This window comes from Brachyhypopomus gauderio, chromosome 14 (genome assembly GCF_052324685.1).
Source record: "Brachyhypopomus gauderio isolate BG-103 chromosome 14, BGAUD_0.2, whole genome shotgun sequence".
Lineage (NCBI taxonomy): Eukaryota > Metazoa > Chordata > Actinopteri > Gymnotiformes > Hypopomidae > Brachyhypopomus > Brachyhypopomus gauderio.
Genome location: NC_135224.1, coordinates 22,375,226 through 22,394,160, shown reverse-complemented (window position 1 = coordinate 22,394,160; position 18,935 = coordinate 22,375,226). Strand labels below are relative to the sequence as shown.

The window sequence follows — 18,935 nt, the reverse complement described above, 5'->3', positions numbered from 1 at the left end:
ATCATGGGAAGTATCCTATGGGGATTATAATCTTGCTTATGGCCAAGCAGATTTCATACGTCACTGTTGCCCCAGACAACAGCCTCTGGCAAACTTCAGAGAAATGTTCGTCCAGTTATTCCTCTGAAATGTTTTCTGCTCAGCACCAGAAATCCAGAAATCCAGTTACCAGTTAAAGCATTCGTGTCAACCCCTGTGTATTGAAACAAATTAAGCGGTCGACTGAATGTTAAAATATTAAACGATCAAGGCGTAATTTGGAGTGCGACTGTACTGACTTTAGAGGAGTGTGGGGCGTTTATAAATTGTTTTGTAAACCATATTTGTCTTATGTCTGTTTTATGGGCGGAAAACCAGCATATAACAGCCATTAACAAAAAATGAAGGACCATGTAATATTTTTTGCGTGTTTCTACCCAGTGCGAACTCTTGAAGATGCGCGTACGCGCGTCCCTGTACGCGCGTCCCAGTACGCGCGTCCCACGTTGTGCCGCCTGGTTTGCGCGCTGGCAGCATGAACGCAAATCGTGCTGTGTTGGCGTTTGTCAACTTGGGCTGAGTCGAGATCTTTGTGGGAACCAGCATGTCACGTGTCCAACGAGTTGCTGGAGCGTCGCTGTCTTTTTGAACCTAGTATTCTAGTCACTTGGAGAATGCGTTAAGACTGTAACATAAATTGCAGTCTTCGTTTTACAGCGACCGAGAATAGCCAGGTTCTCTATCAAAAAGCGACAACCGTTAATTACTGGATTTACACATCTCTCAAGACAACCATGAATACCAGCGATGCCAAGGAATACCTCACCAAGAGAGAAATACCACAACTGTTCGAGGTGAGATGTGCCATACGCTCGTGGGAATCTGTGCTTATGATGCACAATAATGGTTTGTCATTCAATAACAATATAATCACTAACATAGCGACAAATAAGTTTATTGCGAATAAATTAGCTTGCTGCGCTCGCCAGCTGGTGCGGATTGCATTTGATAATTTCATTATTTATTTCACGAGTGTTCAAGAAAATAGAAACATGATGTAAATTTACAACGTGAGGCGTTGGAGATTAAAATGAATAATTAAAGCTACTTTTAATTATTTTTTTATGGCGGCAACAAGTTATTTGGTCCTAGGACATTTAATTACAATTGGATGTTTTAAGAGAAGAATGTGAATGCTGGAATCTTTCCCTCAATATGGACACTACCTGATGATATTATTGTACCGCGACATGCTTTTTGGGCGAGACCCTGTCCCAAACTTTTCAAGTCAAATTGAAAGCAATAAAACCAGCAATAAATTTCCACAGATATTTAGAGATGCGCTCTCATAAGATCCTGCTCATAAGAACCATAATGACATTTTGTGAGTAATGGATTTTTTTGTCACGGAATAGATTCAAAATATATTTGCACAAGATAAACACCGGTTCAAGTTTCTAAATCTGTTCTTTAGCTTTTACGAGATCTTTGATTATTTCAGTGCTCATTGTTGGACGCCATATGACAAGGCGTCCATTTGCAAAAGAATAAGTGATAAAACTGCCTGTTTTCACCCTCCGGCGCCTCAGAGTTTGCTGACTGGTCTGATGTACCACCGGCCCGATGACCCCACTGACTACCTGGAGTCCTGTCTGAAGAAGGTTCGGGAGCTGGGCGGACCGGACAAGGTCCGGTGGGACACCTTTGTGGGACAGGAGAAGAGGTCCCTGCCGCCACTCAACGGGGGCCAGTCACGACGCTCCTTTTTCCGAAACGGTAGGAAACTGTAGGAAACCTTAAACACCTCTTTGTGCTTCTTAACCTTAGCCAGAGGCTGTGCAGGTAGGAAAATGTACCATGCCAAGGTTTGTCTGACTACGGCCGTTTGCTTTGCAACGCAAATATGTAATCTCCGTTATAGGATGTTTGACACTGACTTCATTGTATCATGAGCAACAATGCACCGCTTACACGCTTCGGCTGAGCCACACCTGTAATAAGTCTAATAAAATCGGTTCTAGTAAAGACAGCAGAGAATCATTACCACTATGATCAACAACATATTTCAGCCCTAATGAACTCAAGATGAACTCATTAAGGATGTATTGTATTATTGAAAATATATCTGCGGTGTATCTACTTTAGTGAGTTGACTGAAGCCACAGTTCACTGTACAAAACAGAAGGCTATTTAAAGCAACCAGTTTTTTTAGTTCTTGCGGTTACTGTCTCACAGTACTGCCGGACAGCCCCAGTTTCCCCTACCGGAGGTACGACCGCCTGCCACCCATCCCCCAGTTCTCCATCGAGAGCGATTCGGACCTGTCCGAGACGGCCGAGCTGATCGAGGAGTACGAGGTGTTCGACCCGTCGAGGCCTCGGCCAAAAGTCGTCCTCATCATCGGTGAGTCGGTGTCAGCAACCAGCGAGGCACTCGGTCCATTAGAGAACAGGCTATATGAGCAATATGGGTGTTTATGTGGTATCTGCTTCAGCAGTTAATTTACAGCGTATTTTGCTTATTTTTGTTGTTTACAAATCAAATGTTATTAATATTTTTTTATTAATACATTTATTTATTAATACAGCACATTTACAAACACGTATGGTTGACCAAAAGATTGCACTTAATAACCACAAAAAAAAAAAAAACGTTGAGCTTTTCAATGGCAAATCTCTGTACTCAAGCAAGTGGCAGTGAAATATAGTTAAGAATCAAATTGTTCTGTGTTTCCCTCCTGTCCTTTCTGCTTCTCTTGAGTGATGTGACATCCTGATTTAATTTGAAGATGAAATGTGTGTCACAACCTCATCCCACTGTGTGTAAATCTGAAAATACGATGCGTCTGTTGAGATGTCCAGTGCTTATGATCTAGAAATAATTTTATATTATAAAGGAGATGTGCCTGCTGTGCCTCTGTTGATCAAAAAGCATCGAAACGTGTCACAGAGACATGAACTTGTTTTTTGTAACATCGACCAGGTGGGCCGGGCAGCGGAAAAGGGACACAGAGCCTGAAGGTGGCTGAACGCTACGGATTTGAATACGTCTCTGTGGGCGAACTGCTGAGGAAGAAGATGATCCATAATGCCACCAGCAACAGGAAGTGGAGTCTGATTGCCAAGATCATCACTAATGGGGAACTGGCTCCACAGGTATGAGCTTTCACCTTTAGAAAACGGAGAATGGGCTGGTGGTAGCCACAAGCAAAGGTCAAATGTGACTATTAAAGCTTTCTATTTAATGAGCAGAGTAGCTGTCAGATTGCTGTCCTTGTCATTTGTCTTATAATCAGTTGGTTTCTTTGTGAGACAAAGCTCTAAAAGGAGCAACGTCAAAAGGAGCAGATTTGGTTTGCTGGGACTTTTTATTTTTTACATTTCATTCTATTTTCAAAATCATTTTAATGGCGTCTATCTGATAAGACTTTTATTATCTAGTTATCTTTAAAAGTCAGTGTTCCTCCTTACAGTGTGATTTCTCTGGTCATGCCAGCGTTCTTTAGTAGGGCTTTAAGTGCATGGTAGTGAGAACTAAAATACCACAATGCTCAAGTTTTCTCTGCAAGAAAGGTTTAAGTGATCCAAGGAAAGGCGAGAGAAGAGACTACGATTCTAAAAACTTCTGAATGCTGACAAGACTCGATAATGGAGTCGTGCAGTCATTCAGGTCAGTTCACTTATCTACCCAACGGGGAGTGGAGAAGATCAAATATTCACTTGCTTCGAATTTAGAGAACAGGCCAGGGAAATATATTTGAGGTGTTGGAAAAAAAAAAAAACCCCACGATGAACGATGGAATATCATATGTGAGATATGTGAGTGAGCCATGAGCACACAGTGGCCAAGACTGAAACGTTCATGAAGGTTTTACCCATCGAGAAGTAAAAGAGATGCTTGAAAGAATGGAAAATGAGGACATTGTGAGAAGAAGCAACACAACCCACACAGCACTGCAACGATGCCTGAACTAATGCCAACAGACGGAGTCAGATTCTGTGTAGGCCTTAAGACACCAGCCTGTGAAATTCGAAAATATGTGCTGCCCACGATGGAATTACTGTCAAACGAAGACACTTGAGGTGCCGAGTAGTTTTGACAAGACTTTATTGCATGTGGATAATTGCACGTTTTGCTATGCTCTTTGGGAGCTTTGTGCATTTGTTAATATCTTTTGAATCACACCAAGAAATGGCGGAAACCATAGAGGAGATGGATGAAGCTCCTCTATGGTCTGTATGGACGTCCTGCTGTGCTGGCTGAATTCGAGGTGCCTACAAATGATTCACAAGCAGTGGACTAGTCACAGCCCAGCTTTGAGTCCTTCCAGATTCCCCCATCACTTTATTCCTAGAGTATTGGATGGGCAGAAACAGGATGGGAAATTAGTTCAATGTCTCCTACTTGAATAGAAATTTGGCCTCTGATCTTGCCTGACCAGACAGTTGTGGTTTGACCAGACAGTTGTGGTCTGAAGCGAAACAAAACCAGTTGTTCTACTACGTCTGCCTCCAACCTCATTGCATGCAGGCGATAAAAGTGCTCGAGAACCACGTGATCGAACCACGTGATCACCAGCAGTGTTCAGGACCAAAGCAGCATCCCGTGCCACCTCGCACCAGTCCGGAGTCACGTGACCTCGACAGGATGGCAACACAGGAGGAAAGAACAACACAAATGCTGAATCCCAGATCTTATTCACCCCTCCAGCACAAAGTCTGTGCCCAGAGCTGTGATGGGGAGATGCTGAAGACATCACCTGTTCCACCTGCTAGAGAGACTGTAGTCACACGGTGTGGTAAAGTGACAAAGCTGGGTGATACATCTGTGATAGATTAGAACTGTAATGCTTTAAAAGAGAAAGAGAAAGCAACACAGGAGAGAATGCAAGAAAGCAATGAAAAAGAACTTGGAAGCAGGGATGTTTCTAGACTACATGTTGTCCCATGGGCACACACAGAATTAAGGGGGCACAGCAAATCCTCTGTTTGTCACACAGTCATAGGGGCAGAATTGTGTGTATGCTTTTGAATTGTGTGTATGTTTCCATGTTGTTGTTCTTTCTTAGTCTTTTAGTCTCTCTCTCTCTCTCTCTTTCTCTCTATCTCACACATTGTTTCCACGTATTTTCTTCTCCTCTCACTCCTGTTTTCTGCTGTAATGAGAATATGATTCTTTTCTAATGTCCATTTCATAATAATGCTGTCAGACAACAACATGGGATGTAATAGCTTTGAGGCACAAGACTACACGTGAATTAGGTCATTTTGTTTTGTGCATTATCCGTTCATGCTAGACAATCGATTCAAACCTGCAAAACGAGCTTTTTATTGGTTACGTTTCTCATTTTAAATTTTGTAATCTAGTTAGCAGTGCCCCCTTTTGCTAACACAACCAATGGCTTTGCTTTAGTGATTAGTTTTGGTAGGTTACAGGGTTATATGTGCTGGGTCATTATGGGAAATGTAGTACCTGTAGTGAGTGCACATACTGCTAATATTTGTATCATGTAGTTCTTTCTGCAATCCACCTTAAAGTTATTACAGCTTTTGCTTTTATTGCTTAACTTCATGCTTATATTGGTGCATGGGAACGTTTTACTGGTGAATGTGCCACCTTTAACTGGGTCTAGAGATACCCCTGCTTGGATATATGGTTAATAAAATGTTTAGTAGTTCATTCATCCTGAAGTTCTGTAACAGGCATGATGTCACCTGTTTTTCTTTAAAGAAAACCGAGTGTAGCTTAGTTGGAATCATCTAATCAATAAATACGTCCTGCCTGTGCTTAAAGACGTCACACAGGTATTACGCTGAAAACTGAGATCAGAGAAAACTGAGATCAGAGAAAACTGCCGCTTCCTCACACGGATTTGATATTAGATTTTACAAAAGCTAATAACTGGACTCAAAGCAAACCTGTGCTCAAAGTGGCATGACCACAGTACATGGGATATTGGGGGAAATGCAGTGTTTTACTGGTGTCATGACTGTTTTGACTATTCTCACTTTCCCTTTGAGCCTCCTCGGCCTGTCAGCGATGACTCATTTTGAGAAACACAGATCATCATAGATTCCCTTTGTGTCCCCATCTTTCAGATGCAGACACAAAACACTTACCTTCTCTTGAAGTGACGGGGGGAAAGCTCGAAATAGCTTTGTGTGCTTGTGCGACAGCGTAAAAAAGGAAGGATCTGCTTTCTGAAGCAAACTCCTAAAAGAAATTCTTGCAGTGCAGTGTATCCACATATCCGCACACCACGAAAATGTGTTCGTAACTCAGTGCATCTTAAATTCTCTGCCAGTGATAAGGTTACAAGCCTCCACACTTTTCCTTCCTCATATATTATAGAAGACGCTCAGCACAAATGCTAGGTTTGCTACAAAAGAGATTTGCAGAGCGGGGTTTAAAAGATAAACAAATCATAAAATGTTGGTTCCCATGTTGTAGAGGCACTCATAGAATCCTGCACCAGGTTGAAGAGGGAGAGGAGTCAATCCATAAAGATTATTTACAAGAGGATGAAATGGACAACCTGGCTGACTAATCCCAAGATGCATTAGAACCGCACATCCGTAATCCGACATTGGACGAGCCAGGCTTTCTTTCCATGGTAGAGTGAGTCTGAAGCTCCAGGCTGACAAAGATTACTGGATAAGAGCAAGGAGGAACATCTGCCATGCTTGTTATAAGTGAAGGTCTGTAAAGGAAGGTCTGTAAAGGATGGGCTCAGTGAGTGAAGGTCTGTAAAGGATGGGTGCAGTGAGGTCTGTAAAGGATGAGCTAGGTAAGGTCTGTAAAGGAAGGTCTGTAAAGGAAGGGCTCAGTGAGTGAAATGCATTTCATAATATCCACTGGTTATTGTCTGCTTTTGCTGCAATATAATCAAAGACCACTAGGTTTGTAGATAATAACTTGTAGATAATAAAATGGTTGACACCATTATTTTGTTGGCTGTTACTTGGAATTGCACATGTTATTCAGCCTCCTTGTGGTCACAGTAAGCAGTACTCAAGCTCTAATGGGTGTCGCAATACTCTCACTGTCTATAAAATAGGGATTAAAAGGAACCTCTTTTCCTAAGAGAAAAAAGCTAAACAATACCTGCACATTATACATGGTGAATTTAATCTTAAGGACAGATATGTGTGGAAAGACACATATGTTATTTTTCATGATTAAAAAACAATTACCAATTCAAATCAGATATTTGGAGCAGCTTAGAGTTTACTAACTTTGCAATCCAAATTATTAGAGTTGATATTGCAGTTTACTGCCAGTATATGAATATTAGGTGAACGGTGAAAGGACCAGTGAACAATGCTTGAGGCAAATCAGAACTCACTTTTTGAATAATGTTCCAAAGTTCAGTAGCCATGTGTCAAAGTTACAAAACGAGACCATAACATGGTTACAACAAGAACATATCAAAACAAGAACATGTTTTCAACAAGAAAAGAAAATTCTGAACTTAAAATGAACAGGCAGTTAATAACAGTCACATTAAACAGCAAAATTACCACAAAGCAAAATGTCAGAGGAAGTTGCAAACAACCAACAAGTTTTAAAAACTAGAGGCAAATATGCCCAGATATATTAGGGGAAACTAAACACAGGAGAACACAATGAAAGGAAAGGATACATAATATGGGACTGGGGCAGAGACTTAAACAGAACAAAAACAGAACCACGTCGGATCCGTAATGCTGGTGTGACAAGTGTCTTCCAAAATGTAGCACATTTTTAATAAATAACTATTTTGCACGGGAATGTTATTGTAATTCAGCTGTGTCATCCTCATCTTAAATGACCAATAACGAACAGAGGAATAATTGCACATGGTGCGTGCTGTTTTACAACGAGCCACACAGAGCAGACCTTTAAAGTCTCAGTACATTCAAAGGGACTATTTTCGGTGGCTGCATTTCAGTATGTAGAACAGTGTGATACAATGTTGCAGAAATGTCCTTCGATGTAATTGGCCTGAAGAAGAAATAGCATCAGACTGTACACATTACATTCCTGCATTGTTTTGTTTTTTTTTTTACTCTAGGAAGAATGATAACTTGTAAATATTTTAGAGGTAGTCTGCGCTATCCTGCACTGTTCGAACATCCTAAACTTAACCACGGAGAATGGTTAACATGTTCTTCGGTAGCTGAGCGAACCCTACCATGACACAGCTATCAGGACTTTGTCACGTGACAAGTGACTTTACAATGGCGCGTTGGGAGTTCAGGAGTCACGGGTTTCCCTGCTTTGTTATTGTAGACCTTGTTAAATGACCAAGTCACTGCCTCATTCTCTGGTGAGGAGAAAATGCCTCTGGCGACGACGGCAGGCCCGTCTAGCTTTAAGTAAGAAGCGTGAGAAGTATGGATATGTTAAAAGTCACTGCCGATGTCTTTGAAGTGTTTGTCATTTTGAAGTGTTGTCATTTTGAGGTTGTCGTTGTGCTCATTTAAATTGTATAAAAATATCATGTTTTGAAATGGCAACAGCCTTTAAAATGATTTTTAAACTGCTGTATCCCTTGTCCCTCACCCAGTTTTTAAGCCCTGTTATTCTGGTTTTTTATGTCTCATAACCACGGACGTAATTGGGGGGGGGGGGGGGGGGGGGGGGGGGGGACATGTCCCCCCCCACTTTTTCAAAAGCTGGTTTTGGTCCCCCCCCAGTTTTTATGGTTAAAACCAAATATTTAAATAGCGACGAATCCATGTCCCCCCCACTTTTGAAATCAAAATTACGTCCATGCTCATAACTACATGTTAGACTCAGAACTCGAGGACTGGAAGAATATGAGAAGTCATCGTGCAGTCTTTTGGACTTAAGTTGGCTTTAAAAAGACACGATTTTAAAAAAATAGACTCATCTGCTGCAGATGAAGAGACAGTTCTTTATTATTTGATACTAAGTGTGTCTTTAAAAAATACGACTTGGAATGGTTAGCTGTAAATACTCCTGTGCAATTGAATTGTTCTTGTTCCCCCCACAGGAGACAACCATAACCGAGATAAAGCAGAAAATTATGAAGATACCAGATGCCAATGGCATAGTCATAGATGGTTTCCCACGTGATGTTGGCCAGGCTCTTTCTTTTGAAGATCAGGTGAGTGTATTTCCCGTTACCATAGGCAACAAACCGCTCTGCTGTTCAGTTTTGCTGTGCCTCAGGATTAATGATGCCCTCTCTGACTTCTGTCAGACTTAGTCACCGAGTGTCATGGTCTCCATCCAAACCTTTCTCCAGAACTCCTTCTCTACATGGCCAACTGATACATCTTCTACCTTACAATGTGACACTTGCATCATCAACGCACATGCAACATCTACAAGCAGATCACCTCTTCATAGACAAGTCCCTTCACTGCTTATATCTGGAACTGCTGGAATTTTTTTGTTGTTGTTGTTAATTACAGAGACCATAGTCATAGAGTCATAGAGATAATTTCTTTCACTGACCATTTTAGTGATGGTTATCAGGATGTAAGACAATTTAGCAAAACATGAATACAGTGGCTTCGATGCGAAGCACCAAATCTATTTCATTGCTAGCAGCGCCCCTAGTGGTAACAGTGAGTGAATGCGAGAGTGAGTAACACTCCTAACCCTAACCCTAACCCTAACCCTAACCCTAACCCTAGGTGTAGTCACTTTGAAAAACTGGCCTCGAATAACAGTACCAGAATGTTTCAAGCTAGTCTGCTGTGATCCTTCCTATACTTCCTATACTACTTAAAGACCGGTGTTAAGGAAAATGTAATGTTCGGGTCTGCGGGCCTTGTGTTTACCATTATCCTGTATTTATCCTATATTTATCCTATATATCTATTTATTGCTGCTTTCTCGCGTCTGCCTTATTTATACAAGTTTCCAGAAATCAGCTCAATTCCTGTTGATCAAAGCATTTTCAGCGCGATTCATGGTTGGCAAGTGTTGGTACTGGTTGGCTCAGTAAGCCTGGTGTTATGAGATGGAGAACACTGGGGAGCCGTTTACACTCAAAGACGCTTGAATTCACACCTACCTCCACAACTTTATCTGTCAACTCTCTCCTAAATTAATTTCCACGCAACATGTCTGGCAGATTTTGGCTACAATTAAGGTAACCATTATTAATTTAATTGTTCATTTATTCATCTATTTAAGCTATGACAGGTATACATCAGCTAATGGAAATTCACTGACACACCACAGACATGGTTTAATGGTTTCCAGCCTTTGTGCGTGCTCGTATCTAAACAACAGTCCGTCCCCGCTCCGTGTTCCATCTTATTTCATTAGCTCTGCGTGACGCACTCTCTGTTAGTTTTGCGATAGCGAGACGTTTGCCACAGCGCGCCGGGCTCCAGTGTTTCACAGTGCCTCCTGGATCTGGGTGGCAGCGCGTTATCGCATGATTTAACCTTTAAACACGAACGAGGCAGTTACCTGGAATACGCACCTAGAAATGCCACAGTGTGGGTCTCTTGTACCAAACAAATCAGATTCTCTCTCTCTCTTTCTCTCTCTCTCTCTTTGTCTCTCTCTTCTCTCTTTCTCTCTCTTTGTCTCTCTCTGTCTGTCTGTCTCTCTCTCTCTCTCTCCTCTGAGTTCTTATCACCTGCTCATTCTTCCCAGCTTCATGGTGATTCTCGTTGAGGTCGCCTCGTGCGTACAGCGCGCGTGTTGCGCTTATCGTGCGCCCTCCGTGGATATCCTTGTCTGATCGAGTGTGCGCACCCCCCCCCCCTCACCAGTTAAACCCAGTTATAACCGCCCTGACTGTCGCCTGCAGGGGTTCGTTAGGTAACACGCTGCTCCACAGATCACATTAATAGGGAGGGCGCCACTGTGATTATTTTTATGTCGAGTCGCAGGCCAGAAATTGCTTGCTGGTAATTAGTTTGCTTTCTGTCGACTAGCTGTCGTGCCACGCTCCACGGGCCTTGGTTAACGAGACCACAGAAGCTCTGAGACTTATCGCTGTCAGCAGCGAAGACGTTAGTGGTTTAAGGCGCTCTGGCCCGCACGGTTGGGCCCGCGTTTGTAGCCTCAGTTTCTAGAGTGTTCTCTGGTGATGTCCCGTTTCCTGTAGGGGCCCTCCACCCCCAGCCTAGACCACGATGGCATGACTTTACCTACTGTCGAGACCGTCTCGCCAGAAATCATCACAGAATTATTCTGCGGCATGCAAATAGAAGTTGACGTGTCTGAGTCAGTATAGCGCGCAGAAATCTGAGACTATTTTTTCAGTTTCCAAGAAGGATTAAGAAATGTCAGACATCTGCCTCTGCGCACACAGCCTGCGACGAAGCTAAAGAAAGACAGGGAGGCTGGAAGAAGTTCTTAAGGAACAATCACTCTTACGTGAGCAGTGCTGAAAAGATAATATATATATTTGTTAACGGACACCTTTGTGTCGTCCTGGCTGACCTCAGATCAGCAGCTGTGTAAATCAGTCATGTAAGAGAACTTGGACGCTGTTTGAAATTGAGTCGTTTCTGATGTTCTAGCAGATGGTTTTGCGTAAAAGGAAAACGCAAAGTCCGAATATAAAATGTCCGTGACAATTTAGCAGTGGCCTCAGCAAAGCTAAGGGCGACATCCCGATCCGAGCCATGTTGCATCGGCTCAGATGCCTGCCAGCACTTACCAGTGTGAATGACAATGACCCAGAAGCGGGTTCAGATGTGATGCGTGAGGAAGCCTGAGGTTCTTCTACTGAGGTTCTCCCCACATTGGTCCCATACAAAATGATGACCTTAGGAAGTACTTGCTTCCCGACCTCACCACCCTCAGTGCTCGCAGGACAAGGACAAACGAGAGGTAGATGAAGCAGAACTATTGGACAGATATGGGGAGTCACATGACCTAGGACGAGCACTTTCAGACCAGTGACAATTTTCAGACCATTGTCACCGCTCGCTTCAGAGAAATTGAGTTAGCATCGATTCCACGGTTGCATCTGAAACTCAATCAGGAGTTGAGCAGTGCTGTGAAGTACAGGGGTCTGAAGTCCGGGTTCAAACGCGCTGTCAGTGGTGGTTAAACGCCTCAGTCGGGGGTAGAGGGACGGGGTGGGGGGGTACGGGGGCAGTTATCCCCCAAACAAACGAACAAACAAACACCAACGATGTCAGAATGTCAGCAAGCGGGTGAAGACTGAGCGGGGAAACTAACGAAAATGTGGAGGTTGGCGACCTGTTTGCTTGTCAATATTTCTCAATATTAATAAAAAACATTTATCAATTAATCAATATCAATACATTGAATATGTCATAACATATGCTTATTAGAACTAGGCTTATTAGAAATGCATTACAATACATGTTCAAATGTAAAAAAAAGTTCTACAACCTTGACAACCAAACAATGTGATGAGATTTTAAATCAGCATAAACTGTACAAGCCTGTGGCCTCCATGGAGCGTGGCCATCTGGACTAACGCTTAGGGGACATGAGGAACCTGAGCATGTTTAATGTTTCTCCACAAGGTATGAAAATAATGAGGTAACATATGGCCATGCTATGTTAAACCAAAATAGATGCTTTAATAGATTGTAGGTTGTAAAGTTCTTCAGAGTCACCCTTTCCTGGACAGTTTGGACACTCTTTGGGTTCTTATCCAGCTATAAAAGGCAACACACCTGTGATGCCCTGAACACATTATCATTGTCATGTATGCATATATATATATGTATATATATATATATATATATATATATATATATATATATATATATATATGGCTACACACAAGGTATGTTGAGATGGCCAAATTAATTGTTGGTCTCTGTACACAATAGCAGTAGCCAGTGGTAAGATGGCACAAATCCGAGGACACAGTCTTGCGTGAAGATGCAAGATCGTCAACTGTGATGCAACTTCGATGGGCATTTGTGAAACAAAGAAACCTAACAGGAAATAGCCATTAGGGAACCGTGCAGGGCCCCTGGTGACCATGTCATGTCTGTGTCAGCTCCGTATTTCAGACAGCAGAGGCCCATGATTCTCAGTAATGCGAGACCTTGGCTAATGATGTGTACATGCTTGCAGGGTCTTTTGGAAAGGATGGTCTTAGGGTGTGTGTGTGTGTGTCTGTGTGTGTGTGTGTGTGTGTGTGTGTGTGTGTGTGTGTGTGTGTGTGTGTGTGTGTGTGTGTGTGTGTGTGTGTGTGTGTGTGTGTGTGTGTGTGTGTGAACATTAGGCACTCTGAGGACATGGCGGGGTGGCTGTCCATCTACCAAGATTTCATCAGCCAAAAACAATTTGGAGAAAGAGAAAACAAAAGAGAAAGACAGCAAGAATGTCAGAGTGACAAACCAATAAATGTCCCAAAAGAGCCTATGAGGTGTGTGTGTGTGTGTGTGTGTGTGTGTGCGTGCGTGTGTGTGTGCGTGTGCGTGCGTGTGAACATGTCATAGATGTTTTTCAGAGTGACAGTGCTTCTCAGGGCCCTTGTGTGGTGTTCCTGACCCTGGACTGCCCTTTGGAATGGCACACTGTGCTTTTTCCAGCAAGCGTCCCTTATTTAAACGTCAACATGTCTCTCTGGGTCCTCTGTCTCTCTCAATACACCATCCAGAGAGCAATTTCCGCTCTCTCAAGGAAGCTTTGTGCCATTTTATCAAGCAGTTAATGAACACATATGATGATGTCCCACTGAATAGGAGCCGATCCCATAATCCCGCCCCTATACCCCCCACCCACCCTTGTGTGCAAATATTGAACATGAGGCTGTTTGATGTTTTGCTGCACAGCTAGCAGAGACATATGCCTTAAGCAACCTGCGTTCCCACCATTTCGACTTCTGTGAACGTCAACCATCCCTATTTCCGCCATTATTATTCTATACATTATTATTCTATACATACATTTAGTACGAGAGAGCCCATAAGACACTGTTATCGGTGGTAAATACCACACCTGATAAAAGCCTTGAAAGGCTGGTCTTGCCTCTGTGGCATTACTACCGAGCAGAGACACAAAAAAACCTCCCAAATGAATGGGTGGTTTTAAAGGTGCCAGCATTCCAGTCGATGTGAAAGTGCCACTTAACCCGTTATTTTGCCAGCCATTCGACGGCGTGAATTATTAGTACGCTTGCTCTGTATAAAAGACCCTTGGGCTGTTTGTTTTTTCAGCTGAGAGTTGTTGTTTTTTCTGGGGAACGATTAATTAAGTATGCTCTTCCAAGGGGATTTTAGCAGACCAACTCTTTAGAGAAGTTGCCTACACAGGATGTTGTTTTACAGACTCCTCTCAGGAAAAAGATCAGAGCACCGCTAATGTGCTACACACTGCCAAAGTGAAATCTTAAATACTTTACCTTGTAACAATTAAGTTAATTCATTTTTAATTAATCAGGACAATACTGATTTGTTTTCCGTTACAATGTTAGTCATTTTACCAGTGATGTTAAAAACAAGAAACAAACAGTGGAGTGACTTAAACCCATATATGTATAAGTATGTTTCTCAAAGTGGATTCTCTTTAAATGTCATTTTTTAAAGACACTTAAATGAACTGAGAACAAAATTCTGTGAATGAATCTTTGTTCACTCTGTTCATACAGCAGGATTATGTTGAGAGTGAGGGAGATAACGTTGGTGTTGTCCACCATGTCCCAGTATGCAGTCGTTCAGTATGCAGTCGTTCAGTATGCAGTCGTTCAGTATGCATGCAGTATGCTCACAGTGCTTTTGGATCTCTGAGCACCACCGCTGCGCTCAGGAACACAGCCTTCAACCTTCCACATTCACATCCCTGGGCTTTCAGCTCAAATAGCTCAAATTTCAGCTCAATTCTTACGTTTGAATGCGGTTTGGTATTGAACATTCCCGTGTGAACACACCGTGAGCAGATTGCTGGAACCTACACAACGGGCATGTATAAGTGAAGATTTCGAGTGTTGGCGGTGCACTGTTGTGTAATCTGCAGTTGCACATTTAAATGCAGTGGTGATGCAACACAAGGAAAACTCGAAGCAAACTGTGAAATGTCTGACATTCACCAGCCATTAACACTACTGACGTCTTATCACCTTGCCTTGAATCATTTGAACAGCGATGTGTAGCTGCTGTGTTTGTAATTGTGCACATCTGGGTGTATTTACCACCGCTTGCCAGTGTGCTGTTAGCTGTCTCTCTGCTCCTGCAGATCTGTACTCCAGACCTGGTGGTCTTTCTCTCCTGCTCCAACCAGCGCCTCAAGGAGCGTCTGGAGAAGAGGGCGGAGCAACAGGGTCGCCCTGACGACAACCCTAAAGCCACGGAGCGCCGGCTGACCAACTTCAAGCAGAACGCGGTCCCATTGGTGCGCTACTTCCAGGAGAAGGGCCTTATTGTGACGGTACGGGCTGCGGACGTGGTTACGCTAACGTTTACGACTGGATTTGTGGCAACTAAAGGATATGGAGCCAAAATGAACCCCTTTTGCCATGATAGTTTATGTGTTCTTTGGTATTATTTTATACGATATTCATCACATCATTATTTTAAAATTTCGTTTTCTTCAGTCATTCAGTCATTTTCCATCAAAAAGCATCCATCTCTAAAGAACGGTCGGAGAGATTTTCTAATGCTAAGCAATGACAATGGCATGCCTTGTTTTTCTGATCAAATCAAAAGTCCTTCAAGTTTCACCACTGGCCAAATATCCTGTTTCACATTGTCAATATGTTCCAATGCATTATTTGACCCCAGAGAGGAAAAATTCCTGAAGTCTATGGTAGGAAATATGTTAAGGGCCTGCGTATCCTGCTGTGTCCTGCCATTGTATGCTCTCGAGCTCTGAGCTGTGATGAAAACCATGATAAAAGTTTCAACTAACACAGACCTTTTTTTTAAGTTACAGGTAGAATAGTTTCTTCAACAGTTATTACGGAAAACCAGATGACAGGCTTCTAGTAGAATGTGAACAGGTACAAGGTAAAGGATAATGATCTCATGAGATAAAAAATCTCAGTATGGTTCTTCCAATATAGTTTTCTTAAAGACTTTAATGCATGCAGACAGCCATTAAGGTCTTATATACATGACATACTGTTGGCACTCGTAAAACATCCTTGTTATTGCAGCGTAATTAGGCTAAAAATAGGCTACCAGCCAAACAGACAGGCATTAGAGGCAGTCTGCCCCAGCCTGGGAAACCAAGCTGAAACTCTAACTAGCACCAACTTGATTTAGTTACTCAAACATGAGCCAATCAGGCATGCCACATAAATTCATCCCATTTTCTTGAATCCCCACAGGCAGCAATAAGGTAGCAATAGAAACAAAGGCTGAAATAGTGCTGGCAGTGGTGGAAGGAATGTTCTTTATAAAAAATAACAACAAAAAATAAAAATGAAATGAATGCTGATCACACTGAATGTCACAAACGCTGCTCTTTGAAGCGGAATCCGTTCTGATCTGGCAACCTCTCCACTTTCCTTATGAAGACTGCGGGATGAACACTAGACTCTTGGATCCAAATCAATTCAAGGTGAATTTCAGGGTCTGTACAGGAAAAGCACCATTTCACGAGCTAAAGAGATTATTTTTTCTGGGGAATCTGGAGGTTGCTCGAAGTCCTTAGCTTTATTCAAATATCCATGATGGCTGATGTTTGTGCAGACCTGGCGTGAATGCACAGAGTAGGATTTCTGGACATCTTAAGCCTGACATGAAACCTGCCCAATAAGAATCTCTTTGGTTCAGAGCTTTTCCTGTGGGACAGTGCTGGATTTTGGCCTAGGTTGCCCGGCGTCATTCTCGTAGTCTTGAAGTTTGTCTTGAAGCATTTTTTTTTTTCAAGGTCATCTTCAAGGTGATTTGAGATTCAAAATACTCAAGGTATGGATTGGGATCTGACCTGTGATTGGCAGGGAGTGCGAAATAAAATGGAAGCGATCACGCCAAGTGAACCTGTGACACAATCCAAATGAAGGATATAATGACCAGCGCTCAACTGGTACAAAGACAAGACATATATAGACAAACAAACGACCCTCAGGTGAGACGGATCATAGGCCCCACCCACCTGAGGGACACAACGAAGACAACTGCCGCTGTAGACGGGGGCGACCAGCAGGGGTCCCGCCGTACCGTGACATGACCACTGTAGTTATGTAAGGAGGGATTACATTTTGGGCTTCGTAGGTGAGCACCAGGGGTTTAAATCAGATGAATTCGTAGGTGAGCACCAGGGGTTTAAATCAGATGGCCCATAGAAGAAACTTGAGATGCAAAATCCTTCGTGTGCTACAAAGACAAATCACAATCACAAGAACAGGCAGAGATATGAGTGCTTGTGTGTCCATTGAAAAAGTAGGGAGCCAATTATTCACTAAGTGAACCAGGACGTTGTGCCTTGTGGTTTTCATGTTGGTTCGTACCGAGACCAGTGGAAACACCTCTCTCGGTATAAACCAATCACAGGGATCCATTCAAGCAGTGTGATCGTCATTGGTCCAAGCTCAGCCACACAGGATCAAAGTTGGAGAAAGGAATAGGAGCGCGGTGTCCCGCGGTGTCCCGCAGTGTCCCGCCGCCCGCGTCCGTCCTATGGGAGCACATTTGAAGCTTCGCTGCCATGTGACAGAGCGGCCGGCTCCCCCCTTGCCCCCCCCCTCCAGACGGGTTAGTTTGGTGTAATCAGGAACCACGCCAGATGACCTGTCGGGTTATGATAACAGCACCACGTTAAATCATTTTCAAGCGAAAAAGTACATTTTCCTTCAGTTTTTCTTCAGTACAGTTTTTGCAGTCAGTGTAATTAATTCCTAAGTGGGAGATAGTTATTGATTTAGAACAATGATTTATTGATTTAACATCGTGTGCAGCATGAAAGTAATTTTCCTTTATAATCACACTCAAACACACACCTTTGTGAGAAACGGCATCATTCCCAGTTGGTTTGGCATAGAATGGCAATAACCCATCTGATAGTGTCTAAGGAGAAACAAACCCCGCTGGTAATGCTGAGTAGACATATTAGAGGACATATTCTACTCTAGATGCAAACACTGTTTTATTTGGTTTAAAGAAGTTCTGGGATTTAGAAATAAAATTCAGGGGTCAAGTCAGGGCCAGTTTCAGGTATGTTTCAGACAAGACACTAACCCCACCGACCCTCTGACCATGTCGAACCCCATGCAAGGCCAAACCAGATTGATTTCTCCCCACAGTTATGGCTTTAAAGACATTGATCTGCCGCAGTAGCCTAGGTCAATTAAAAGAGGGAGAAAAATAGAGGGGGGGGGGGGGGGAGAAAGAGGGATAGAGAGAGGGAGGTACAGAAAGAGAGAAATGTAAATGCTTGTTAAATTCTGTACATGCTTCTGATACTTGAAGGTTGTTCCACTAAACTGTGCAAGGCTCCATTACTTGGTCACTTCCTCCTGGCTGGGTTTGGATGGCAAGCGTTGGTTTATATATTTGAGGCCTCCGAGCTGTTCACACATGCAGGTGTTATTGTCTCTTCTCTCATAATTCTGTCTCTCTCTCTTTTTTGTTTGATCAAATCATATTCCAAATGGCGGCTGACAGGAACTCGCAGGTTGTCAGTATTGTGTCTCTTAGCCTTGTGTCTGTCAGAGCAGGCCACCCCTACCACACCCCCAACTCCCCCACACCAGTATTCCATAAATTAGACAGTGCGGCAATATTTCTTGTGCAGGAAAAAAAAAGCAATTCTGAGAAAAGCGGAACAGAGGCATTCTGGGAAGAGAGAAGAGAGAGACAGAACTATATTGTACAACCTCAGAGCGATTTCGTTGCCGGAATGCAGAGGCACAGAAAATAAAATAACACTGGAAAAAACTAAAGCTAGATTTATACTGCATAGACCGAGTTCAGTAGTCTCACTTTCAAATAATTAATAATTAAGGTACTTAATGATGGCACCGTAACTGACTTCCTCTTGTGTTTTTCACAGTGGATAAAGATAGAGATGAAGGTGTCAATTTTGAATATAGTTTACTTTGCATT

General features: G+C 42.8%; 1 protein-coding gene across 1 annotated transcript in view; it reads left to right on the top strand.

Moving 5' to 3' along the window:
- Positions 1–478: 478 nt before the first annotated feature.
- Positions 479–18,935, top strand: part of ak5 (adenylate kinase 5) — a 41,364-nt gene continuing 22,907 nt past the window's right edge. The window contains exons 1-6 of the mRNA XM_076973073.1: positions 479–833; positions 1,569–1,755; positions 2,215–2,382; positions 2,962–3,134; positions 8,978–9,091; positions 15,124–15,315. Coding sequence (XP_076829188.1) covers positions 774–833; positions 1,569–1,755; positions 2,215–2,382; positions 2,962–3,134; positions 8,978–9,091; positions 15,124–15,315 — 894 coding nt within the window. The 5' untranslated portion in view covers positions 479–773. The remainder of the gene's footprint in view (positions 834–1,568; positions 1,756–2,214; positions 2,383–2,961; positions 3,135–8,977; positions 9,092–15,123; positions 15,316–18,935) is intronic.